The 27,644-nt window shown below is 41.5% G+C and overlaps 2 protein-coding genes across 18 annotated transcripts in view; both read left to right on the top strand.

The window, feature by feature from the left end:
- The window catches only part of adam9 (ADAM metallopeptidase domain 9), a 31,233-nt gene extending 28,373 nt beyond the window's left edge, over positions 1–2,860 (top strand). Inside the window, 2 exon segments of the mRNA XM_053624233.1 lie at positions 1,061–1,134; positions 1,267–2,860. Coding sequence (XP_053480208.1) covers positions 1,061–1,134; positions 1,267–1,327 — 135 coding nt within the window. The 3' untranslated portion in view covers positions 1,328–2,860.
- A 1,330-nt stretch (positions 2,861–4,190) lies between these two features.
- Positions 4,191–27,644, top strand: part of ogdha (oxoglutarate dehydrogenase a) — a 29,531-nt gene continuing 6,077 nt past the window's right edge. The window contains exons 1-14 of one of the 17 annotated variants that reach the window (XM_053624232.1): positions 4,197–4,412; positions 6,899–7,191; positions 9,771–10,187; positions 15,517–15,705; positions 17,234–17,336; positions 20,078–20,122; positions 24,411–24,526; positions 24,816–24,970; positions 25,091–25,237; positions 25,360–25,450; positions 25,901–26,080; positions 26,259–26,387; positions 27,039–27,218; positions 27,335–27,487. In XM_053624232.1, coding sequence (XP_053480207.1) covers positions 9,963–10,187; positions 15,517–15,705; positions 17,234–17,336; positions 20,078–20,122; positions 24,411–24,526; positions 24,816–24,970; positions 25,091–25,237; positions 25,360–25,450; positions 25,901–26,080; positions 26,259–26,387; positions 27,039–27,218; positions 27,335–27,487 — 1,713 coding nt within the window. In that variant the 5' untranslated portion in view covers positions 4,197–4,412; positions 6,899–7,191; positions 9,771–9,962. Of the gene's footprint in view, positions 4,413–6,676; positions 6,841–6,898; positions 7,192–9,770; positions 10,188–15,516; positions 15,706–16,181; positions 16,699–16,743; positions 16,785–16,832; positions 16,927–17,233; positions 17,337–17,654; positions 17,848–17,961; positions 18,115–20,077; positions 20,123–24,410; positions 24,527–24,661; positions 24,681–24,815; positions 24,971–25,090; positions 25,238–25,359; positions 25,451–25,691; positions 25,736–25,900; positions 26,081–26,258; positions 26,388–27,038; positions 27,219–27,334; positions 27,488–27,644 lie in introns of those variants that run through there. The other 16 variants (XR_008385862.1, XM_053624220.1, XM_053624222.1 and 13 more) reach the window with 16 other exon arrangements.

Here is a 27,644-nt window from a genome sequence, read left to right on the forward strand (position 1 = left end):
TTTCCTAAAGGGAAACCTTGATCTCCACTACGCTACATGGGTTAAAGCATGTACTACGCATGTAATCAGCTGCGTGATTGATTGATTGATTGATTGATTGTTTTTATTTACAGCAGAACTAACTGCTATTTTTCTTTTCTTTTTAATACTTACCCCCTAGTGTACTGTTAGTTAATCCTTAGTCCGGGCATGTTTGATGCTACGATGATATTATTATCTATAAACTTTTTGACCGGTAGTGTATTTAAAATGTTTATTTATTTATTTATTTTTTTTAATGATTAAACTATTAATGTTTTTAATTCATTCATTTTTATTACAGAATTTATTTTATAGATTCTAAAATATAATTGTAATAATATGAATAACTTATGCATTAAAGTTAAACAAATTGGTTGTTGTTTTTTTTAATTACAGTTTAACATTGTAAACATATCTTCAGCAAGTCAGTTTGTAATCATTTTTAAAAAAATAAACAACAACAATATTTTTAAAGAAAGAAGATATATTGAGACATATTCACGAGATCGGAAAAGCATACTGTGACCGAGTATTTACGGATATTATATCGTCATGACGCCCAGACAGATTTTTTTAAAATGCAAATTTCTTTAAAAGTCGTTCCGAACGTATATTTAATGCAAGTTTCTAAAATCATATAAACTGAATATGGCAAGAATCACATGTGCTAAATAATTGCTAAACAATAATATACAATGTGTATATATATTATATATATATATGTTTAATATTGCAGTATCATCAATACGTCATTATGTATATTGCTTACAAAATGACACTGACAGTTCAGTACATGCATTTCAGGTGTGTGGGTGTGTGTGGGTGTGTGTGGGTGTGTGTGGGTGTGTGTGGGTGAGTGTGGGTGTGTGTGGGTGTGTGTGTGCTTCAGTTCTTCCTGTCATTATGCTCAGCTCCTGCTGGAATCTCCTCCTTCTGCTGACTGCTTTACTGACTGATTAGATTTTTTTTTAAAATTATCAGTCAGACATACGTTATGTTCAATATCTGTGTGTGTGTGCGACGTTTCATCTCCGTGCAGGTGGTTCACACGAGTAAGACCTCTGCATCAGCGCCGGCGTACGCCTCCAGACCGCCACGCCCAGCGTTTACACGGTAACCGCACAAACCCTCTCTTCAATCCGAAATACACGTCCACAGAGAATCGTCCACAGGAGCGTTTAGGCAAACAAATGCGGCGCTCATGTCTTTCTACCTCTTTGTCTCTGTGTCCGTCTCTCCAAACAGACCTCCTCCTCCTGCCAGTCAGCTCCTGCCTCAGAGACCCGCCCCTCCTCCCCCTGTATAACACACGCCTCACACATCCAGGACAGGTGTGTGTACGTGTGTGTGTGTGTGTGTGTGTGTGTGTGTGAGGACTTGAGTGACTCTGCCTGACCCTACGCTTCCCACCGTGACCACTTGTCACCTGTCAATCAAACAGCTGCTACGCTAAAGACATGGGCTGAATCTGACACACCCTGAACAGCGCACTGAGTACGATGCTAAAAATAGGAAAATCGCCCTGTTTAGTGCACTATACAGCAAATAAGGGAGCTGTTCGGATTCAGCCGTGGCTTCTGCACCGAGACGAACCTCATCCTGCAATATCATCGTACGGAAAAGGCGGGACCAGTGAGCCTCAGCCAATCAGATGGGCACGATGTTCCTGATTTAAGGTTCTTACGGCAGCATGCGGAATCTCTCGTGTATTATCATGTCTGTTACTATTATGGAATGTAAAGGACCAGAACCACTGCAGTTGATTGCACTTCAGTATATTTAGTGCACAAACAATGTAATCATGTCAAGCTTCCTGATTAATTAGGCTTTTTTTTTTTTTTTAAATATATATATTTGGTGTCGAATATGACCGGTTGATGCAGATCGTGAAATCCGATTTCTTTCAGATTCTGCATCATCAGGCTTTTACATAGGATGCATGAATGCTGGAGGGTTTTTTTTTTTAAATTAAAAAAAAAGAAAAAGAAAAAAATATATATATTATTTCTAATTAAAAATAATTTAGCATCATTTGAAAAACAGGAAATAACTTTAGAGGAGTTCAAATACAAACGGTGATACTGAAAACAATAAACAGTCATAAATAATTCGGTTTGTAATCATTTCTTGGGAAGTAAAATCGAATCGTGACGTCCTAAGCGAATTTATAAATATAAATATAAAATTAAAAAAGAAAAATAATAATAATTTTATATATACATATATATATGCAAAATACCACTGATACGAACATGACAAGCCATTTGAATTATTATTATTATTTTTTATTATTATTATTATTATTTGTAAACAACACCAATTTTATATCTTCATTCGAGCTGCAAACCGATTCTTCTTCCGGATTCTCAGATTCCACGTTGCTTTCCAAAGTGAAAGGTCAAAGTTCAATACTGCAATATAAACAAACTCTGAACTTCAGGGTTTGTTTTTGTGTGTCGTTGTTGTTGTTGTTGTTTCCCACACCGTTTGTATCCATCTATGTCATGTTGATTTTATTTCTTTTGTTGAACAATTATTTTTTTATTATTATTTTATTGTTTTTTTTAGATCGACCGTCTCTCGGAGCAGATAAACCTCTAAAAGCGCTCGTTTGAATATTTCTATGTCATTTTTTTTTTTTTTAAATTTGAAACGGTTGCATTGTGGTGTAAAATATATCGTCGGGGTTTTATTTCACAAACTTGAAGCCTTATTTGAGTCATCGTTAAAGGGCTACGTGACGCCGAGAGCGCAAACCCCTGCTCAGATCCTACAATGCAATACGCTCTCAATGTTCAAATCGCACACACACACACGTAACTGTGTCAGTATGACTCTGTGGATATATATATATATATATATATATATATATATATATATATATATATATATATATATATATGTATATATGTGTGTGTGTGTGCATGCAAAGCTGACAAAGTGCCATACGGTCTGTAATAACACTGAGCGTCTGTGTCAGTCCGATGCGCGTGTGTATTCAAGCCTAAACGACAGAGTTATGATCGGACTGAACGATTTAATAATCTCCTTCGATCGGATTTTTCCTACGTTTCTTTTTCTTTCTTTTTCATATCGGTCTGATTGCACTGCGTTCCCGATTCTTCCAGCTCCTCTGAGCGCTATTCGAGGTACAAAGTTGCACTTTGACCCCCCCCCCCGAAAAAAAGAAAAAAACGTGCAAACTCTTCTGTTATTACTGTACGAGGACGGCAACTCGTAAGACACCTGAAGACTCTTCGGGTTGCTTGTGATGATGTTCCTGGAGATTTTGGTATCGTTATTGCATATGGAAATAAATATTACTGTCATGTTTCTATACAAACTCTTGTAACGTGTGTGTGTGTGTGGTTTATTTTGTCATATCAGAGCCTCCTGCTGTCTGGGAGTCGAATTACAAATCAATAAGTTCCGGCGTAGTATTATTTCGACTTTATTGTGTGTTTTTTTTCTTCTTTTTTCTAAGAGATCTTTAATCAAACGCATGGGCGTAACCACGCATTCTTTGGGGGGCGTGTCCCCCCACAAAGTTGAGGAAATACCAATCTGCCCCCCCAATATACAGTACAAAATATTTTCTATATGTCCCCCTTTAATGAACCCTGCCAACGGATCTGTCTTTTCTTCATCTATTCTATTTATTTAAGTCTATTCCTTTTTAATATATTTCTGTTTGTTAAGGAAAATCGGTGTGCGCCCCCCCCCCCCTCTAATTGTACCCTTGGTTGCGCCCGTACTCAACGCAAGTTGGTTGATATATTTTAGCAGCTCAGTCTGTAAGAAATGGAGACCGCAGCCAAGCGTAGAAAAGTGCAGCAGAACATACGAGCTTTTTTTCCAGACAGTACGTAACTAGATACCTAAATAGTAGGTGACCTTAGCTTAGTATAGAAGGCATCATACCATGGCTTGGTTTGTTCTTAAGAACGTCAATTAACTGTTGATATTTGCACACCCAGGAAGTAGGCTAGGCTAACGTCAGTTCCAGTTTTTGACCGTTAACGTTACAGTCACTTGCATATCCTCCCGCCGAGTTCGTTGGACCCCCCCAATGGTTATACCATGGTTACGCCCTTGATCAAACGTAATCGTTATTAAAGCTCTGTAGTAGAAACCTGATAACATGATGAGGTCCGGCTACGTCACGCTTTATTCCTTACGTAATGACGTGACGCTTTTGTCACGATGGTATGTTTTTCTCTCGCAATAAAGGAGATGATCTTTTCATAATAACGACGTTTTATCATGAAAACGAGACGTTTTTCTGGAAATGTTTTATTTTTCGGGCTGAGGCATGTTCAAAAGGGAACAGGGGGTTTTTTTTCGGCCTGTTCACAAAGATGTTTTTCTCATGATAACGAGATGCTTTTCTGGTAACAACATTTTTTCCTCATCATAAAGATTTTTTTCTTATTAACGAAATTTTTATTATAATAATGTTTTTTTTTCTCATAAGATGCTTTTGTTGTAATAATGACATGCCTCATAATAACAAGATGTTTTCTCTTAATAACGGAATTTTGCTCATAATAACGATGCTTTTGACGTAATAAGACGTTTTTGTTCTAATAACAATGTTTTTGTCGTAGTAACGATGTTTTTTTTTCCGTAAAATGTTTTTGATGTAATAACAAGATGTTTTGGTCCATCCAATGTCCATCCATCCATGTTTGTCGTAATAATAACCTTTTTTCTCATGACGTTTTTCTCGTAACGACGTATTTGTTTATCTTAACAACTGTTTTTCTCGTAACGACGTATTTGTTTATCTTAACTGTTTTTCTCGTAACAGCGTATTTGTTTATCATAACAACTGTTTCTCGTAACAACGTATTTGTTTATCTTAACAACTGTTTCTCGTAACGACGTATTTGTTTATCTTAACAACTGTTTTTCTCGTAACGACGTATTTGTTTATCTTAACAACTGTTTCTCGTAACGACGTATTTGTTTATCTTAACAACTGTTTCTCTCGTAACGACGTATTTGTTTATCTTAACAACTGTTTCTCTCGTAACGACGTATTTGTTTATCTTAACAACTGTTTCTCTCGTAACAGCGTATTTGTTTATCATAACAACTGTTTCTCGTAACGACGTATTTGTTTATCTTAACAACTGTTTCTCGTAACGACGTATTTGTTTATCTTAACAACTGTTTTTCTCGTAACGACGTATTTGTTTATCTTAACAACTGTTTTTCTCGTAACGACGTATTTGTTTATCTTAACAACTGTTTCTCGTAACGACATATTTGTTTATCTTAACAACTGTTTTTCTCGTAACGACGTATTTGTTTATCTTAACAACTGTTTTTCTCGTAACGACGTATTTGTTTATCTTAACAACTGTTTTTCTCGTAACGACGTATTTGTTTATCTTAACTGTTTTTCTCGTAACAGCGTATTTGTTTATCATAACAACTGTTTCTCGTAACAACGTATTTGTTTATCTTAACAACTGTTTCTCGTAACGACGTATTTGTTTATCTTAACAACTGTTTTTCTCGTAACGACGTATTTGTTTATCTTAACAACTGTTTCTCGTAACGACGTATTTGTTTATCTTAACAACTGTTTCTCTCGTAACGACGTATTTGTTTATCTTAACAACTGTTTCTCTCGTAACGACGTATTTGTTTATCTTAACAACTGTTTCTCTCGTAACAGCGTATTTGTTTATCATAACAACTGTTTCTCGTAACGACGTATTTGTTTATCTTAACAACTGTTTCTCGTAACGACGTATTTGTTTATCTTAACAACTGTTTTTCTCGTAACGACGTATTTGTTTATCTTAACAACTGTTTCTCGTAACGACGTATTTGTTTATCTTAACAACTGTTTTTCTCGTAACGACGTATTTGTTTATCTTAACAACTGTTTCTCGTAACGACGTATTTGTTTATCTTAACAACTGTTTTTCTCGTAACGACGTATTTGTTTATCTTAACAACTGTTTTTCTCGTAACGACGTATTTGTTTATCTTAACAACTGTTTTTCTCGTAACGACGTATTTGTTTATCTTAACAACTGTTTCTCGTAACGACGTATTTGTTTATCTTAACAACTGTTTCTCGTAACGACGTATTTGTTTATCTTAACAACTGTTTTTCTCGTAACGACGTATTTGTTTATCTTAACAACTGTTTTTCTCGTAACGACGTATTTGTTTATCTTAACTGTTTTTCTCGTAACGACGTATTTGTTTATCTTAACAACTGTTTTTCTCGTAACGACGTATTTGTTTATCTTAACTGTTTTTCTCGTAACGACGTATTTGTTTATGTTAACAACTGTTTTTCTCGTAACGACGTATTTGTTTATCTTAACAACTGTTTTTCTCGTAACGACGTATTTGTTTAACAACTGTTTTTCTCGTAACGACATATTTGTTTATCTTAACTGTTTTTCTCGTAACGACGTATTTGTTTATCTTAACAACTGTTTTTCTCGTAACGACGTATTTGTTTATCTTAACTGTTTTTCTCGTAATAATTTTATTTTCTCATAATATCGATGTTTTTCTCGTAAGAATGAGATTTTTTTTCTCTAATAACGAGATGTTTTTCTCGTAATAACCCTTTTTCCCATAATTACAAGATGTTTTCTCATAATAACGTGGTTTTTTTTTTATCATCATGAGGTTTTTTTTTTCTTCTTCATAATAACGTTTTATTTTCTCATGACGACGAGATGTATTTCTCTCATAATGACCAGAGCCAATCCCAGGAACACTGAGTGCGAGGCAGGAATACCTCACCCTAAACTGATCTGATACTAAGAGAAAAAGATGAACACGGTCTGATTAAAGGAGCTGTAATGTTCGTGTCCTAAATGAAATCCTTCCTTGAACACAGGCTGTGAGCTGAGCTGCAGTGGGGGAGAGACATTGTTTAGTCAGACATTGGCAGGACTGACGTAGGCGACGTATCGCGGGAAAGTAACGCCGTGACGTCAGCCGGCACGTGGCGTCACCGGGCTCGAGATTTCTACTTCCGGTTCCCGGGACTCGGGTGTGTTTTTTTTATTTTTCCTCTAGCCGGAGAGACGCAAAGGGCATGAGGACGCCGGAAGGGGGATTTTATTAATCTGATTACAGTTAAAACTCGGGTGTGCAAAGAATTCTGCTCAACCGGAAACTCGGACACAAGTAAGCAGTGTTTTGGGTGTGGTTTATATGATTTTTTAATAATAATAATAATAATAAAGAAATAGCTTACACATTGAACAGCGCGTGCTTCGTATGAGACTTGGCAGTTTATGTAAATAACAATAAATCATACAATGCATGTTTAGTACACTTTATTCTTTAAGTAAATAGTTCTCGTTATCAAACTGCAGCGGTGTGTTTTTGAATAATCCACCAGAATTAGCTACACGGCAGCATTACACCGGCTCCGTTCCGAACTGCTCCGTATTAGACACATAGTGCACTACATATACCGGTATTTCATGCTTAATGAAGTGCACTTGTATAGGGAATGTAGTGCTAATTAGGATTCAGCCACAGTATCATATCACATCGCTAGTTAGCAAATATGCCACATGCCCGCGGGTGTCGTTTGCGCGTTGTTGTGTTTTTTTTTTCTCCTTAAATACTGACTAACTAATTCTCTTTGCAACATTCCGACATTAAATTGCGCATAAAGTTGACATTAGGAACAACACACAGACTCGGTTTAACGCTAGGAGTTGCTTTAGCTTAGCGTAGTTGCTAGCATTTTCCGCGAGACCCCCCCACCCCATGTTTAGTGAAAGGACAAATTAATTGATTGACAGGAATTGTAGCCACTCAGAGTACTCGACGGCGCTGTCTGATGGGCGGGGTTTATATTGAGGTAACCAATGAGCACTCAGAACATCCTTATCGTTAGAGTGGAGTGAATATACAAGGTCAAAACATGAAGGTGTGGACCGGTCGCAGAGTAGCGGATAGAAAGATTTATGGTTTATTAATGATTACTTTTACAACATTGCGGACTAGGAAGGTTGCAGAATGATTCCTGAACGACGTTTAGGGAGTTTTAGCGATTAGTTTAGCTGTTTTTAATACGTTTAAGTGACTCTGAACATGGTGCTGAAGTTACAGACTTCAGTGAATGGAAGTCTGTTTTAATGGAGTTTGGGAAGCATGTGTGGTATTTAAAAAAAATAATAATAAATCACTTTATCATTTTAAAAACAAGTAAAAACACTCATGCAGACAAAATATACTAGAATAAAAGACACTAAATGAGAAACTTCCATTAGGACAAGACAAAAACCTAGACACAAGACTACTATAGACCGCAAATTTTTTTTTTTGTAAATATCAGTAAATGTCAAAATAAATAAATAAATCTAAAATGTGTATAATGGATTTGACTGTATAAAACAACTGGTTTGAGGATCTTATGGTGATTTATGTGGTTTAAGAGCGAAGGTCATCGGATCTGATACCGATACGACGTCACGTAAGGTCCGAGAGATTTTCAGATCTGATCCGCTTTCGTATCGGACGTCGTCCCTTGAGTGTTTTGACGAGTTTGCAGAAAGTCGTACGCGCTCAGAAATAAAGGAACCATCAAGGGGACCTGTTTTGTACCTTTTAGTGTGTGTGGTTCAGCTTTAAAAGTAATCTAAGGGGCATAATTCTGACCTTAAGGACCACTTATGTACCTTTTTTTTTTTTTTTTTTTTTTTTTTTTTTTTTTTTTTTTTTAAAAAACAAAACAAAAAAGCTTTGTCTAAAAGTTAATTAAAAGTCACCACAAAAACTTTACCAGAGTATAACAAAGGCACCAAAGATCCAGCGACGAGGATGAGTACAGCTCGGTTCTTTTACTTCTGTGAATGTATGACTACTGAGATGACTCGTATTCAGAGAATTAATCTCATCATCGTTGTGTTAGTGGGGGGGAGGGGGACTCGGGGAGATCAGCGTATGACTCAAACGCTCAGTGTGTGTGTTTCAACGTGTGGTGTTACGAAACCCGTTGTCACCCTGGAGCCGACAAATTTTCGGTAACTCCACTGATTCGTATATTTATTCCTCGGTTTTCTTTGTTTTTGTCCGTTTAAAGTTGCATTTTAATGTTGTCCTGCGTCTCTCTCTCTCTCTCTATATCACTTCCTTCCTTCTCTCGGCTTTGCCATAGCGGAAAACTTTTGAATGAAGAGCTTTACACGCGAGTGTTACGAAGCGCTCGCGCTCCCCGACCTTCTGTCTGATTACAGAGGAAGCCATATTGCCCTTTAGATCTGTCTCACGTGTGTCTACAGCCGGACTTTACACGTCCGTGTGTTAGCTGAGATTCTTTAAAGGAGCAGTTTGTGTGCTGCTGATTTTTGCGTCGGGCGATTTAAAAAGGAAAAAAAGACAAACCTCACAATCTCGTGATTTAATCCCCATTATTGAACCCTACCCATCCCCACAGAGCTGTTTAGTTTGGACGTGCGTCACTGAGCAGTGCTCTTCGTGCTGACTCATTTCTGGCCCTGAAAAATTTAAAGGTGCTTCAAATAAGCAAAACTCCCAAGATTGAGAATAAGGTTGTCTTTTTTTTTTTTAACGATAGCTTTCAAATTCTGTCATTATTAGAGGTTTAAAAACACTTCTTAAAGTTACAGACTGCACCTTTAATCGATAAGTAGTTCATACTATACAAGAATTTGCTTACTGCCTCCTCGTACTCTCTTATTTTTATTTAAAAACTTTTAAATTGATTGTATTTTTTAAATCTTTTTCAGGCTTGGAAAGAAAATCTGTCGGATCTCGCTGTCGGCCTGTGGAACCGGAAACCGGAAAAATCCGTCTGAAAGACTTGCGTCTGGGGATCCGGGAGGTGACGTGGTGGCGTTGTTCTGTGCTGGTAGCTGGAACACCCGGGAATACGCGCTGTTGTTTGAGCGTGAACGCTCTGTCGCTTTTATCGGACTGCGATGCACCGCTTAAGGACTTGTGCGGCACGGCTTCGGCCGATCACGGCCTCACAGACTGCTAAGACCCTGACACAGCAGAGGCCCGCGGCCACATTCAGGACGTTTCAGCCAATCAGGCGCTACACCGCGCCGGTGGCCGCAGAGCCGTTTCTGAACGGCACGAGCTCGAACTATGTAGAGGAGATGTACTACGCCTGGCTGGAGAACCCCAAGAGCGTGCACAAGGTAAGATGAAGAGGAACGAGATGCTGAGGAGGGGACACAACCGGCGTCTCTGTTAGTCCTGGGCAAATCGGGTTAATATATTTTATCCGAGATATCGTGATACCTTTTTGTCACAAGTTATATATTTAATTTTTTAAACGTATACTCTGACTTAAAGCAGCTGATTTGGTGACGAAGTTTTGTACTGTTTTAAATCTTTTAAAATTGTTAATATTAGGGTTTTTTGTTGGCAACCCTGATGCGTTTCATGGGTCATAGAAATGTCTGAGTATCGTGATGTAATATTTTGTTCGTATCGCCCTGATAATAATCTCTATAAGCTTTGTGTGTCTCGAAATATCGCACTGTTAATCAGCCGTTTTAAAGCTGTAAATTTAACCCGTGAATTTATTACAAATTCTTCGTTCTCTTTGCACGTCCTTGTGTCTGTATCTATAGAGAGAGAAAAAACAAAAACGAAGATTGTTCGTCTTGTTTCTGAGGATGGCTTTTCCGTTCAATCCCTTTCATCACGTTGTCGTTGTACGTGAAAGAGAAACGGTCGCTGTGAGGAAAGGTGAAGGGCGACATGCCGAGCCAAAAAACTTTCCACCTAGCGTGGCAGTGTTCAGCGCTGTTCCGCCGAACACGGGTCGTCGTTCGAATGAGTTGTGGTCGGCACTGCCGTGGCGTTCTGTGCGTTTGATCGCCGTCATGTCTGAGGAGTTCTAGGAACGTTCTCGGAGCAGCAGGAGATCAGAGATGCGAGATGCGAACTTGTAATTGCGAGAAATGGTCTGAATCGCCAGAGGTAAAGTCTGAATTGCAGATATTCCCGTCTATCATGGGAGTTTCGGAAACCGCAGAGACGAGAAGTCCTGGATCCGACACAAGTCGCACCTCCAGCGTGTCTGAGCAAGCGTCAGAATTTCGATAGAGCGTAAGTTTAGGACAGAACACCCAACGCTGTAAAAGAACACTTTTATTCAAACGGAGGAAACAGTTGTACTTCCGAACAGAGAGGGAAAGTCACTCAACAACACGTACGCTTATTACCCCCCAAACACACGGCCTGGAACTGTGTATGAAACGAATAAATAAGCAGCGACACGCAGGATTGAGATGAACCGACTCGAGCGTATGTACTCGCGGAGACCGTGTTTATACTCTCCTGTTTATCATCTTTCCGAGCGTGTCCATAAACAACGACCCTATTTATTTATTTATTTATTTATTTATTTATTTATTTATTTATTTTATCTTAAGCCACTCCCATAAGATCAATATCGTGATAAATTGTCACGATGAAGTTTTGAGATATCGTGTGATGTATCTTGTTTTTATTTTATCATCACTTTAAAAAAAAAAAAAAAAAAAAAAGTTACAAGTTGAATGGAAGGAGCTGAATCGATGTAAAAAAATAAAATAAAAAAATGCCGTATTTAATCTCTAAAATTGTAAAATGCTAATAAATAAAAATTATTATAATAGTTCTTTTAAAAACAGGAAAAAATGATCATTTTCGTAGGACAGAACACATTTTTGTAAAACATTTTTTTTTTTTTTTTTTCATTAGATCCAAAACTAAACATTTTTGTGATCTACATTCTTGTAGATCGTTACTTTATTGTGACGTGCATCTCCGCAATGCCTTGAAGGATCACGGTGTGATGTTCCCGTCATATCACCCAGCCCTGATGTCCTTTACGCTCAGTGGAGCGTCTAATCCGGGTTAAATGATCCACGCCGTTTCCTCGTCTCCGCACGCTTCATCGACTTAAACTCGAGCCGGAGCTTGCAAACGGGCTGGTACAAGCAGGCACGGTTTACCGCACACGCTAGAACGTTGTGGAACCTGGCTGAGAAGATCAGGGTTCAGCTGTATTGTTTTTGCTCTGTAAGAAGAGAGGCTGTTTTAATTCCTCATACCGATGAAACGGCACGAAAAACTCGTACCTTAGCTGGGGATCTCGCTCTTTTTTTCCTGTAAACCGACATCATTGTTTGTTTGTGTTTGTTTATTTGCCAGACGGTCTTATCTAAATCCACTCCGAACAGCTGACGCTGACGGAACGTCCTCGAGCTGAGGGAAATCTCTCGCAGACTTCCCGTTACTCGCATGGACGCTTTAACTAACGATAACCAGATCATCGGGAGCGAAAATCCAGTACCCAAGTCTTCCCTTTTTATCCCTGCGGATCATTATCGTTCAAAACAAGCGTTTATCGTTATTTAAAAATCCATCCAATTAAAAAATTTAATATTTTAGGGCTTGGGAATATTAAAAAATTTGGGATTTGGTAGGATTTAAAAATACTACTACAAAATAAGTCTACATATTTTGACATTATTTTAATTAATTATTTCTTTTTTTAAATCAAGATGCCTTATGTTTTCTTGATTTCTAGGTCCAAACTATTAAGTACAATAAAAAAAAGTTTTATTTTATTTATTTAGGGTTGCAGAAACCAGGACGGGGCTGGTTTTATACTCTTTAATGTACTCTAACAGAGTATTCTTTTCACAAGAAGAAAAATTTCGACTGTATATTTAACAGATAAAAGGGTTTTATTTTAATTTTATTTATTTATTTATTTATTTTAAGTATAAATATGTGTAAGTATGAAATGAAATATTTTAAATCTGGTGAGGAAAAAACCTCGTTTTGAAACATTTAAGATACATAATCGTAACCTCGCCTGCTCTGCTTTGAATTAGATTCTCAATGAATTAATTAATTCTTTTTTTAACTATAAAATGTAATAAAATGAGATGCCACAATTTCTCAGCAAAGTGTATTGCAACATAATTCATTAAGATATTGGTATTATATCATCTCGCCTGGCCCTATTGTATATACAGTAAAAATCTGTTTTGTTTATACGCATATCTGATGTTTTGCTATTATTATATAAACAAAATCGAATAATTTGCATGTTCAGGTTAATATTTAATAAGGTTTTAATGTATACAGTATAGATAACGTTGTCAGTGGTGGTAAAAGGTCAGAGTATAAGCATGATCTGATGTACTATCAGTGGAATATCAGTGTAGTACTGCTGTGCACATAGTAATAGTTTTATTACAGCTGCTTCAGAATAACCCATTGGGTCACGTGGTGTGAGGATTACAGCGTCTGGCTCTGGGGGTGTCGTGTTGCAGAACATCAGAGGACGTGTACGTACTTCAGTGATCATTATTCCAAGGTCAATCTCTGCCTCTGCTTTGTCAGCACTGTGTTAATCAAATAAAGAACACGCACGCCTCTGCGTGGGGCGTACGAGTTTATTCAGCGAAGGTCACGGGTTATTCCTGAAAGCGTAAACGTCCTGTAGTATACTTTTACACGTGTTCCGCGTATTAAACCGCGCGTTAATATTTAAACGCTTAGCGCGAGGTGTGTGCGAGGAGTTCAGAGGAGACGACGTCAGACGTCGTCCTCGTTTCCTTTCGGTCATTGTTCTGTTCTTGGGCGAAGGACGTAGTGGAACAGTCACCTTGTTGGAGTCGGATCACCTTCAGCTGATTATCTGCAGTCTTTACTTTTTCGGTGTTCTTACAAGGCTGACGTGTCTGACTAGATATGTAGTAGAATTGTGTGTGTGTGTATATGTGTGTGTGTGTATGTGTGTATATATATATATATTGTATGTATGTATGTATGTATGTATGTGAGAGAGAGAGAGAGAGATATTATAGGGCAGTGGTTCTCAAAGTTTTTGCAGTGACCCATTTCATTGTAAAATAAAATTCACAGACCCCCGAAGTAAAAATGAACAAAGCAGCAGAATTTCATTGTAGAGCCATTTTGTAGACAGCACCAATTCATGGCATCACCGTTTCATGACGGCACTGATTTTATGCACCACAGTTTGGTGGCAGCACTGATTTTATGCACCACAGTTTGGTGGCAGCACTGATTTTTAGGCAGCACAGGTTGGTGGCAGCACTGATTTTAGGCAGCACAGGTTGGTGGCAGCACTGATTTTAGGCAGCACAGGTTGGTGGCAGCACTGATTTTAGGCAGCACAGGTTGATGGCAGCACTGATTTTGTGCAGCACAGGTTGGTGGCAGCACTGATTTTGTGCAGCACAGGTTGGTGGCAGCACTGATTTTGTGCAGCACAGGTTGGTGGCAGCACTGATTTTGTGCAGCACAGGTTGGTGGCAGCACTGATTTTGTGCAGCACAGGTTGGTGGCAGCACTGATATTGTGCAGCACAGGTTGGTGGCAGCACTGATTTTGTGCAGCACAGGTTGGTGGCAGCACTGATTTTGTGCAGCACAGGTTGGTGGCAGCACAGGTTGGTGGCAGCACTGATTTTATGCAGCACAGGTCGGTGGCAGCACCGATTTTATGCAGCACAGGTTGGTGGCAGCACTGATTTTATATGCTGCACATGTTAAGACAGCAAGTTTCTTGGCAGAACTTTTTTTAGGCAGCACCGGGTGTTTTTTAGGCAGCATGTTTAGACCGCATGGATTTTTAGGCATCCGTGTGGTTTTCGGCAGCATGTTTTAAAACAGCACTTTTTTTTTATTATTTATTTATTTATTTATTTATTTATTTTTCGGCGGCACGTTCTATGAGCCTGTTTTTTAGGTACCACATTTTGAGGAAGTACAGTTTTAGGAAGCACCGTTTGCAGAAATAAAATCATTCCAGAGGTCTGTGGAAAATCTGACTTCAGTCATATAGAAACCGGTTCATATGTAAAGCTTATGGAAAGTCGATCGCAACCAAATGCGTCATCGCAGGAGGAATGGAAACTAGGCGTTCAATTTATGAAGCGAAAGATACGAGCTGCTTTCCTAGTTTAACACGGCTGCGTTTTTTCCTCTTGGTTTGATTTCATTATGCGGTTGTGTTTGCATGCAGGATCTTCACCAGCTCTCACCATGTCCAGTACGACCGCCGTCTTGTTTTCGATTGGATTACGCTTGTATGGTTTGCAAATTTTCAAGGTTCAATCGAACCACACTGTTAACCGCTATGAAAAGTTTATTCCGTTTTCCTGCCTCGTATCGTCGCCTATCCGGAGGGACCGGCTTTTCATTAGGCAAATCTGATTCACGTTTACGCCGAGGTTGCGTTTCCCTCTTCTAACACACCCGATCCAATTCACCACTTTCCAAGGTTTTATTGAGTTAAATAAAATAAGCACTGGACTTGACTGGAACTTCTGTAGCGAATATTAATTCTCTCAGCATTGGGAACTTCCAGTACTTCTAAAACAATAAAGAAGCTTAAAGTACAGAGTTACAAAGATGAACATGGAATCTCCCTGGTCCTAAATCCTTCCCTCTCTCTCTCTCTCTTTCTGTCTTTCTCTTTCTGCCAACTTTCCAGTCTTGGGACATTTTCTTCAGGAACGCTAATGCTGGGGCTCCCCCGGGCACCGCCTACCAGAGTCCTCCTCCGCTGGGCATGGGCCTGGCCGAGCTGACTCAGGCCCAGTCTCTGGTCGGTGCTCAGCCCAACGTGGAGAAGTTGGTGGAGGACCATCTGGCTGTGCAGTCGCTCATCAGAGCTTATCAGGTACGTCCAAGACGCCAATCCTACAATACAGAAACACGAGGCTTGTAGTTTTTGCCAGGTTTTTTTTTTTTTTAATAAAAAAAAAGCTTAAAAATGTTTCATCTTTGGACTTTGGAGAAATGCTGAAAATCAATCCAACTACCGTACAAACCAAGTGGGTTGAGTAAAATCACACGCGAGAAGGTGTATGCATTACATCGTTGTAGTCTGGAAATAATCACTTTATGCATTTTTAAATACGTTTTCAACAGCTTACCCAAACTATGTATTTATTTATGTATTAATTAATTAATTAATTAATTTAGGATGCGGTGAAATTCTTGCTAAAGACACAGCGAGTCGTTTTATTTCAGATAAAATGTAAAGACTAGTAAAGTTTACATGCACACTTTCTTATTAATTGGTAAACTCTTCCACTTTTCTGCATGTAAACAGTGTGTTTTCTCTCCCTGGTGGTGACCGTAACACCCCGTGTGTATATACACACACTATTTTTAAAAAAGAACATCCTACGAATGTTGGTATTGAATTGAACATGCATCTATTGATTACAATATTCCGGCTATTTCTACACCCGTTTTCATGCGTGTTCTTTAACAAAGAGTGGAAATCTTAAACTAAGACGAGGGTAAGTCTGTTATAAATTCCTGCTTTTTGGTTCGAGGAGTGTTATATACTAGGGCTGTCCTTTTTTTCTACGCTACACATGCGCATCGCGATCGATAAATAGAGGCTTGTCCAGTGAATTCCAGCAAGACCGGTTGCGTTTTTGGCTTTAAAAACTAACGCCGTAAAAAACTTAAATCTAATCCACCTCGTCCACTAGGGATTTTTGTGGTCGTTTTTTTTAAAATTAATTCTCTTGTTGGCGATGTTTGTAGCTCGAGATGAGATCTTAAACATTTGAACGTGGATGGTTTAAATCTGATGAATATGCACGTTTGGGTACGCTCTTTACTGTGCCGTTCGTTCCGACAGCCCTGGGATATAAAGGTATGACACTTTTTTTTTTATTTAAATAGCGTTTTTATTCTGAAGGTGAAGAGCGTTCTGGGATTTCCCCTTCCTGACACTGCATGGTGAGTTTGTGTCACGGTCTCTTGTGACTGCTGTTGCCTTGTTTCCAGGTCATGGGGCATCACAATGCCAAGCTCGACCCGCTCGGCATCAGTTGTGTAAATTTTGACGAAGCCCCAGTAGCTACTGGTTACCAGCATGTTGGTGAGAAATGTTTTTTCTGTCGCCTCCACAGCTCTGCAGAACATCATTAATGAGCCTGTTTTGTGTTATTGTCGCTCCCCCCCACCCCACCCAACCTCCCCTTCCCCCTCTATCTCTCTCTCCATCTCTCTCTCTCTCCTTTTATCTGTCCTCCTTTCTTTTCTTTCCACCTTTCATCACTCGCAATTCCATCTTCACCCTCTCCCATCGTGGGTGCTCTCGCAATCTTTGCCCCCATTTCTTTTTTTTTGTTTTGTTTTGTTTTGTTTTGTTCCCCCTCCCCCGTCGGCTGCATCGTCTCCTGTAGATCCGGGGTCACCATGTCGCTCAGCTGGACCCTCTGGGGATCATGGATGCCGATCTGGACTCGTGCGTCCCCACCGACATTATTACGTCTTCGGATAAACTCGGTGAGGAGTTATGAACGCGTGCTGTACCGCCTCGTCGGTAATCGACGAGCGGGGATGTAAACCTCCGTCCCAGGACGGCTGGCGGCGACGCAAAGCTCGGGGATCGGTCACGCGCTCCGGGCCGTGTCTAAACGAATCCACCGTCCTGCTCCGGAGCGTTACAGCCCCGCTCAGCGTAGACGAGAAAAGAAATGAAGCAAAGCTGTTTTGCATTTGGAGGATCTGCCAAGCTTGGCCTTCTCTTTTAAACGGCCGCCTCTGACTTGTGCACTGCACTCTTTTTTTTCAGCTTCTTAGTTCCTGTTAGACTTTGCCTGCACGGTTTCTCTTTCTCCTAGCTGCGTCAAAACACAAGACATGGGACACGCCCCTCGTTCTTTTGTATGAAGGCTCTTGACTGGGGTGCGGAGCGATGCCAGTTAGTCCAGCATTGTGAGGTTTTGTCCTTAGCGAGGCTGCAATCGACTCAAGAATTGGCCCAAGAGACAAACATTTCAGATTAGCAGTCTAGGTCTGCTTTCGCACCTTTTTTTTTTTTCTTTTTTTTTTTCTTTTCCCCCCTCTCAACCGCCAACACACGTTTTATACATGTTACTACAAGAAGATGCTTTTTTTTTGGTTGCAGCAGAGTTTGAGAAAACCACCAAGTCTTGTCAGCCAATCAGTTCGCAAGTCGAAGGGGAAAAAATAAAATCCAACGTGGAGGACGGCACATGAAGAACTCGTTAGTCTCGTTAGAGAGCGAATATGAGGTTATTATCGCCCTCTGGAAGCTGAAGTAAGCCCCATTTTAAATTAAAAAGTCACCCGGTTAAACTCTTACATACTTACACTAACAACATATTTACACTTCCTAAATAACACCTTGGCTGTGTCCGAAACCATGCCCTGTTCACTACATAGTGCACTTATTTTCAAGACCTGCCACGTTGCAGTTCAGTGAAATAAATAAATGAATATATATCTCCAGTGCTCTTATTTTTTTAATAAATCCCATGATGCACTGCGGGAGTTAACGTACAAGTGATGTACCCTAGAGGCACGAAATACCCAAAAGTTGTCAAGAGTTACCACGAGGACATCGTTTCAGACGTCTGAAAAGGTGTCACTATGGCAATGTCTCAAAAGGATTAAGGGCATGTTTTGGACACTGAGCTCGTGTCGTTTGTGACCAGATAACGGAAACGATCTGCTAACGACAACCGCACAAACCCCGTGCACTTTCAGCCATTCGAGAGACGCTCATTCGTTTGAAACGCGTACGGCTTCCAGACGCCTGGCGGTTAATCCGGCACCGGATTTCCGAGCTGTCCCAGAACCTTGACCTCAGCATCGGAGCCTGTAAGCGGAGTTCGAGCGAGTGTCTGGCCGAGCGAGTGTTTTGCATAAAGGGCATGTTGGCAGGAACTTGCTTTACATTGCGCTTGCGTTGGAGCGTGTTTGAGGGGACACTGTAAAATCCCCCCCCCCAGAGGGCGTGTACCGATGTATCAGATTTTCATTATTGTGATTATTGAAAACGATTAGGCAGCGTTTTATCCATGAAAAGGAGCCCGAGTAGATGCATCACGAATAACATTTATTGACTCTCAATTGTATGTTAGCTGTTAGTATTTAATCAGGGGTTAATTCAATACACGTAGGTTAGTTCCTTGGGGGTACATTAGCTTGCTAAAGTTGAAAGAGAGATAAAAAAAAAAACAAAACAATTGTAGACGCAAAGCGAACCGGAACTGTTACACGCCACTGGTCTGAGTCTCGGTTTTGCTGTGGTATCTTTAAAGGATTACTTTTAAAAGTGACGGACCGCCCCTTTAAAGCAGCATCACTGGACGCGAAACCTGAAGAGACGACGAAGTCCGTGACGAGCGCGATCTCCAAAATGCTTTAAAAACCGTTTCGATCGACTGCATGGCAGTTAGATTTTGAAATCCTGTGATTTACTACAAGTCGAGAGACTTTTTAAAAAAAAAAAAAAAAAAAAAAAAAAAAAGTATTTTGTTACACACTGCACCTTTAATGGCCACTAAGAGATTTGGCCAGTAGACAAACAGAATTATGTTTTGTGTTTGGGGTTTTTTTTTAATTAATTTTTTTAATTCCCCATAAACAAAGAACCTCAAAGACGATCTGAAGTGTCCACGGCGGTATTGTGTGTGTGTGTGTGTGTGTGTGTGTGTGTTGAACGTCGTATAACTGACCATCGGCGCGTTCTGTGTGTGAACACGCTCGCAGCATGTGACCGTTCCTGGTTGAATCCGAGCTCGGTGTTGAGCGGGTTCTGCGCTGCGGCAGGGCTCGAGGCCTCGGTTTGTGTTTTGTAGAAGCATGCGTCTTTTGCAGGCCTTTTTTGCGAGCTTCGCTTACGATCTGTAGAAGTAGACGGTGCGGTGATAGTCGTGACTGTTAATTAGGATTAGATTAAAAGTTCGATCATGAATAGGTGCTGAAATTCGGCTTTTTTAATGCACTTCATTAGTGTGTGTGTGTGTGTGGTTTTATCATTACCAATATTACCAGACATCTGGTAATATTTGGTCTACCGTATTTTCCAGACGTCTAGATGAATCATGGTTTAAGGTTATAAGTTTTAGGTTAGTGTACGTTGGGGCGGGGGTCAGTAGTGAGAAGGGGACTTGGGTCAACGTATTGTCTGGAAAATACAGTAATGTAATGTTGTCTCACATCATTGTGGTCATTAACGTCTTCCGGATGTTTCTTTCCTGTCACTGCTTCTCCAGACCTTACACATTTCAAGGATCGGCTAAGTGTTCTAACCGTCGGAGGTAGGCCTCAAGGACAAACAAGCTCTGTCTGACTTTTCTTTCTTCCTTCTCCTCTCTCTATCTGTTTGATTCGCAGGGTGTGTAGGGTAGTCGGCGAGCCACACACTCGGTGTAGCGCTCCGTAGATTTAGTCGTCAAGTGGAAACATCTGGAAAGGAAACAACACAACGAGCACTAGCCGAACAAGCAGTTCTTATTGTTTTATATAATGAAGTGACACACAGTAAGAGCTCTCCGCATGTTTTCACTTGACCCCCCCTGCCCCCCCGCGCTTGACAATCGAGCCTGTTTGGACCCTGTAGTCACCCTGAGCTGTGGAGTGTTTTAGTTAGTGTTGTCTCACTGAATGAGAAGTAGCTCCACACAGTGACTCCTCTGTCCCCTGATGTACTGCCTGTAGAACAGCGAGCCGGGGCGTGCCGCCGAACGGGGGGGCGTTGGCGTGTTCAGGCTCGGTTTGTGTCGTCCTCCTTCCTTTGCAAGCCCCGCTTCGTCTTTTAACCGTGATCAGAAAACGGAAGAAATCGCTTTTCGGGTTACGTTAACCAGACTGATCACTTCAAAGGAACGAGAACACAAACCCCAGATTTACGCCGCTTTCAACTCCAAATGTAGTCGATCGTGATGAGGTGCCTTCCCCCCCCCACCGCATCCTGCGTTCACACTAACTAACGACCAAGTTCACTTTCTGTGTACGTACGTACACAAAAAAAAAACACAAATAGAGAAATGATTTCAGTGATGAAGCGAATTGAGATTTTTATACAGATTAGATATGACGCACAAAAAAATAGAACAATAACGTGTAACTTATAAACAGAGAGACGTTACGAAGAAATGCTCCGGAGATCGTTGCCGGAGATTGTTTTTTTTTTTTTTTTTTTTTTTTTTTTAATATTTATTTTATTGCTGGACAGGCCACTCCCACCGAGACTAACGAGTGAATTGTAGCTTGATAGTGTGAACATTTTGCACAGGAGCTATGAGGCTCAACCTGCATCCAGTATTTCAGGACCCGGTAACGTGAAAACGTGAACAAGACAGCGTGTCGCTGAGGCGGCCATCTTGGACAACCAGAATCACTAACCGCGTCTCAAATGCCGCGAGCGTGCTAAAAGAGCACAAAGTGCGCCGTTAATGACGCGCCCGTCTCTTTGCTCCGCCTCAATAGTGACCGTGACGACTCGTGACTTCCTGGAAATTACTTTCTTTCTTTTTTTTCTTTCTTTCTTTTTTGAGGAAAGAGTATTTCTACTCTGTGTTCAGCCAAAAAAGAAAGGAAAAAAAAGTATCCATTTTAAGCGAGAGCGTACACCATCGTTCTCCTTCCTCGTCGCTTTATCAGGTTTTGAAATCGACGCCAAAGCTCAAATTCTCTACGGAGCCTGATATATTTGAGCTGGCTTATCCAGATGTTCTGCAGATGTTCACATGGTTCCACTGGACAGCTTTTTTTAAAGATTATTTTTATTTATTTATTTGTTTGTTTGTTCTCACTACACTGGCTTTGTAGCTCCTGTGCGGAACTAAACTAAAGTAAACGTCGCATCGACTGCATTCGGGGGTGAATGGGGAAGTCGTGTTAATTCCTCAACGAATTAACGACCTGTTTGTTACTTTTGTGAATCGACTAATCACTTTTTTGTTTTCCTCAACGTGCTCTCCTCCTTTCTTTCTACTTTGTCTTCCAGAGTGTGGCTACCATTCTGACTTATCTCAAAGCTTTAAAAGGGGTAAATTGATATGCTCTGACCAGAGGTCTGTATGCTCCTGAGGTAGACTTGTCTGATTTGTGTATCGCTGTGCATTAAAGAGTGTCGAGCTCGTCACACACACACACAGGATGTGTAAATTGCTCGTAGCTGGGTGATGGCTTAATGCTTTTTTTTTTGTTTTTTTTTGTTTTTTTTTGGGGTGGAGCCGCTGTGTTCGATGAGAATGGCCCTGAATCAGTGGGGGATTTGCGCGCACACACGCATGCGCATTCTCACACACACATGGCCTCTCCGAGTTTTCAGTTGTGAAGGTGTGGTGGTGAGAGCGTGCTGAGCCGCAGCGTTTTGTTTCGTTCCGATGTCTGTGCGATTCGGTTTTACCTTCTCACACCCTGGAAACAGGGACGGACAGATGTACATCTCCATCTGAGTGGCTTTCCCCGTGTTCTGGCCCTGAAATGTGCATCACTTCCTTCTAGGTGCGTGCACGCACACGCATACACGCGTGCACACCCGTACATCTGTGTATTTCACTCGGTATATTTTCAGACACACTGTATATTCTGTCTATTGCGCTCTCTCTCGCTTGCGCTCTCTCCCCCCAGTGGTGCTTATCTAAGTGTAGAATTTTCTACGTTTCTGCATAAATATGACCAAAAACATCATCAGATTTTCTACAAGTAGACAAGAGAACCCAGTTAAACAATTGAGATAAAATTATTATACTCGGTCATTTATTCATTGAGGAAAATGACCCAGTGTTACACATCTGTGAGAGGTAAAAGTACGTGAACGTTTGATTTCGGTATCTGGTGTGACCCCCTTGTGGAGTAATGACAGATAAACGTTTGCGGTAAGTGTTGATCGGTCCTGCACATCGGCTCGGAGGAGTTTCATCCCGTTCCTCGGTACAGAACAGCTTCGACTCTGGGATGTTGGTGTGTTTCCTCACAGGAACTGCTGGCTTCAGGTTCTTCCACAACATTCCTACTGGATTAAAGTCAGGACTTTGACTCGACCGTTCCAAACGTGTGTTTTAAAGATCGGACTCCGATAGATCCCCGTCATTTAAATAAAACCGCACGCTCGCTCCCTCGCTCACTCGTGATCATCATCCCACTGACTGAAAACACCACGACTCTGATTTCACTTTCAGATTAAACTGCTAATCCCAGACGTTCACATACTTTTGCCGCTCACAGACGTGTAACATTGGATCATTTTCCTCTTAAAATCAATGACCGAGTATAATATTTCTAATCTCATTTGTTTAATCGGGTTCTCGCTGTCTACTTTTAGGGCTTGTGTGACAATCTGATGATGTTTCAGGTCATATGTATGCAGATATAGAAAACTCTAAAGGGTTCACAAACTTTCCAGCACCACTGTATTTCTCTTTCTCGCTCTCTCTCTCTCTCTCTCTCTCTCGCTCTCTCTCTCTCTCGCTCGGTTTCTCTCTCCCCCCCCCCGCTTTAATCTCTCTCTTACTTTGTCCGTCTGTGTTTCTCCTTTTCTATCTGTCTGTCTCTTGCTGTCTGTTTTTCCTCTCTCGCTCTCTGTCTGTCTCGCATCCAAGTTGTGACTAATACGCGTGTGCGCACGCGCACACACACACACACACACACACACACACATCCAGTTGAAGGTGTTCTTTGTATACTCAGGCTTAACCGTCTCTCTCCCACTCATTCAAGCTCGGATGCATGACTGCTGTTTCCTGCCTCATGCTCAACATCCCATAATAATATCCACCGGACCCGTTTCCATGTACACGGCAGCAATCGTGCAATGCCGTTTGATATCTGAAATTTCCACACGTTTCTGCAATGACCTAAAGATTTTTTTTTTTTTAAATTTGTATTAATTCAACCCCCCCTCCTCCGAGTAACACGGTTCTTGACGTAGCCTGAATTCCACGATGCTGGTTTTATTATTCATGTCGTTCGCTCCAGTAACTCCCGTGGATCGCACGTCACGGGTCAGCGCCATGTTTCCCTTCACGCGCTTTAATCTCACGTCATCTGAAAGCCGCCTTTGCACGCCATGCTAACATTAATAACCCAGTCAATAAGAGCTGGAAGTGATGACGCTGTTGACTCTCTTTCTCTCTCCTCTCTCATTTCTTGGTTTATAAACACATCATCCCTTTTATTTTTCACCCTGACCTCATCCTTTCCATCCATCCGTCCGTTAACCCTGCATGTCATTGTGGTGGCTTTGCTTTATAACTTTTCGACGAATGTAAATTCACCGCAACTCTGTGGCGCCGTATCACTGTATGGAATGTTTTGGGGTGTTTTTTTTTTTTTTTTCTTTTTTTTTTCTTTCTTGCCCCACACTTATTCCCATGTGCCGTGCATTCAACACCTCTACCCTGCTTATGTTTACTCTTCGCTCCCTCATGTCACGGTCTAAACAATTCTCATCCCCCCTTCCGCTCTCCCCGTCTTCCTCATCCCCGCACTCGTCCTCTTTTTTTTTTTTTTTTTTAATTATTTATTTTTTATTTATTTATTTTATACCCCTCCCCCATCCTCTCCTTGCCTCTCCACGTCTCTGGCTCTGGCCTGTAGGATTCTACGGACTGGAGGAGTCGGATCTGGACAAAGTGTTCCGCCTGCCCACCACTACCTTCATCGGGGGCACGGAGAGCGCTCTGCCTCTGCGGGAGATCATCCGCCGCCTGGAGGTGACGCGCGCACACACACACACACACGCACTGCTTCACCACGTTACTCTAACTCCATCCCTGACCTTTACATTTATCCGCTGTGCTTTTGTCTTCTCTAACTGCGGAATTAAACACCGTGTTGTGCTTTTGTAGGAAAATAATCAACATGGAGGTGAAGTGAAATTACCACAGTTACCTTCTACCACCCTGCAATTTATTACTTTTCTTTCACGAAATATTTCAGTCCTCTAGATATGGTTCAGGTTCACTGATGGCTCACCAAGCCCTCTGTGTGTGTGTGTGTCAGATGTCGTATTGCCAGCACATAGGAGTGGAGTTCATGTTCATTAACGACCTGGACCAGTGCCAATGGATCCGTCAGAAGTTTGAGAGTCCCGGGGTCATGCAGTTCAGCCTGGAGGAGAAACGCACACTGCTGGCCCGCACGGTCCGCTCCACCAGGTACACACACACACACACACACACACACACACACACACACACAATGATGCACAGTACACAAACACGTTCTCACTATCCATCAGTCGTTACAAACATCAAGTACCTTTTGTAACACTCCAGGTTTGAAGAGTTCCTCCAGAGGAAGTGGTCCTCAGAGAAACGTTTTGGCCTGGAGGGCTCCGACAGCCTCATCCCCGCCCTCAAAACCATCATCGACAAATCCAGCGAGTGCGGCGTGGAGAACGTCGTCATGGGAATGCCGCACAGGTGCCACCCGTTGACGCTTTTCTGCTCTCTGACATCCTAGTGGTTTGGTAGATCATTTAAGAAGAGGTTTGTCATCGGTTGTGATTTGTGGTGTGTGTGTGTGTGTTTGTGTGTGTGTGTAGAGGACGACTGAATGTGCTGGCCAACGTGATCAGGAAGGAGCTGGAGCAGATCTTCTGCCAGTTCGACTCCAAGCTGGAGGCTGCAGATGAGGTGAGGATACACGAACAGGCGCTCGACCACGCCCCCGATTCCACAGTTGGTTAAAAACACAGCTAGGATTTTTAACATGTATTAAACAATGAGTACATTAACATACCTAACCCACTAACTATCTACGATTCAATTCTAGATTCTGATTGGTCAGGAGTTTAATACATTTCCGTTAATCGCAGCTCCGCAAATCGCAGGTTTGGATCAATGCGCATGTTTTAATACGTTATCGTTTCCATAGTAACAACTCATCCGGAGGGACTCGTACAGCGGGTGCTACATAATGTAAGACTAATAATAAATGGATTTTTTTTTTTTTAAACAAAAGAGATGTTTAGCGTTTATGGAAGGAGTCTCCAGTGTCAGTGCTTTGAAACGGTCAGAAGTGAAGCTGTAACCTAACCCTAGGTTTTCAGTTATCTTCAGGACGTGTGTGTGTGTGTGTTACAGGGATCAGGAGACGTGAAGTACCACTTGGGCATGTACCACAGGAGGATAAACCGTGTGACAGACAAGAACATCACTCTGTCTCTGGTGGCCAACCCATCTCACCTGGAAGCCGTGAACCCGGTGGTGCAGGGCAAAACCAAGGCCGAGCAGTTTTACTGCGGAGACAACGGGGGCAACCGGGTCAGCAACACACACACACACACACACACACACACACATGCTGTTCATGCATTTATTGAATATGCGTGTGCCTTAAAATCTTTCCTTCATATAATCTTTCTCTGGTAGAGAACGGATCGGGTATTGATCATGAAACAGACCTGTATTTCAATACTGTTTCTCGTGTGTGTGTGTGTAGGTGATGTCCATTCTGCTGCACGGTGATGCCGCGTTCGCCGGCCAGGGCATCGTCTACGAGACCTTCCATCTGAGCGACCTGCCGTCTTACACTACACACGGCACAGTGCACGTGGTCGTCAACAACCAGGTACACACACTCTCTCTCGCACATACACGCACACACACGCGTCTCTTTCTGTGTAAACTTGTCCAGTTCCAGAAATAAATATTTCTTCCCATTTCCCTTTTTTTTTTTTTTTTTTTTTTTTTTTTTTTTTTTTTTTAAAAAAAAAGAAAAATTATATATTTTCTCCAATACCCCCCCACCCCCCATCATTTCTGTGTTTATTTTGTCCTTTTTTGTGTTTGAATGCGACGGGACTATATTGTTGTCTCCCCCACCCCATTGTCCTTTATACACACAGACCTTTACATCTTCTACGCTTAAATCGTACACGCACACCACCGATTTACAACCACTTACACTTTTTCTTTAGTAGCATTTACTTTTCCAGCCTTTTGTTGCCCCGTCCCAACTTTTTTGAGACACATTGCGGCCATCGAATTCAAAATGACCTTTATATATTTTTTTTCCCTTAAAACGTGACATTTCCTCAGTTTAAACATTAGATGTGTTTTCTAGGTTCTGTTGTGAATAACATACGGGTTTATGAGATTTGCAAATCATCGCATTGTGTGTTTATTTACGTTTTACACGGCGTCCCGCCTTTTTTGGAATCGGGGTTGTTTAAACAAAGCTCTCTCGCTCTCTCTGTGTGTGCGTGTGTGTGTGTGTAAGATTGGCTTCACCACTGATCCCCGCATGGCCCGCTCCTCTCCGTACCCCACCGATGTGGCGCGCGTGGTGAACGCGCCGATCTTCCACGTTAACGCGGACGACCCGGAGGCCGTCATGTACGTGTGCAACGTCGCCGCCGAGTGGCGAGCCACCTTCCACAAAGACGTCGTGGTCGACCTGGTGAGCGTGTTCCCACGGTTGCGTCATCCTGAAAACGGCCGCGTGGTGTGGTGTTATGACCGTTATGTTGTGAAATGTACCGACGCGCGTTTGTCCCCGTCTCCTCTCCGGCGTAGGTGAGTTATCGGCGTAACGGCCATAACGAGATGGACGAGCCCATGTTCACACAGCCGCTGATGTACAAGCAGATCAAGAAGCAGAAGCCGGTGCTGCTGAAATACGCGGAGAAACTCATCGCTGAGGGAGTGGTCACACGCCAGGAGTATGAGGTCAGGACTCTCTCTCACACACACACACACACTTCACACAAGATCTCGTCCAAATTGTGTATTCATTGTGGATTAAAGTGGCTGTCGTTTTCAGCTGGAGATGAACATATTAAGTACTGAAGTGTGTGTGTGTGTGTGTGTGTGTGTGTGTGTGTGT

Source organism: Ictalurus furcatus, chromosome 5 (genome assembly GCF_023375685.1).
Source record: "Ictalurus furcatus strain D&B chromosome 5, Billie_1.0, whole genome shotgun sequence".
Lineage (NCBI taxonomy): Eukaryota > Metazoa > Chordata > Actinopteri > Siluriformes > Ictaluridae > Ictalurus > Ictalurus furcatus.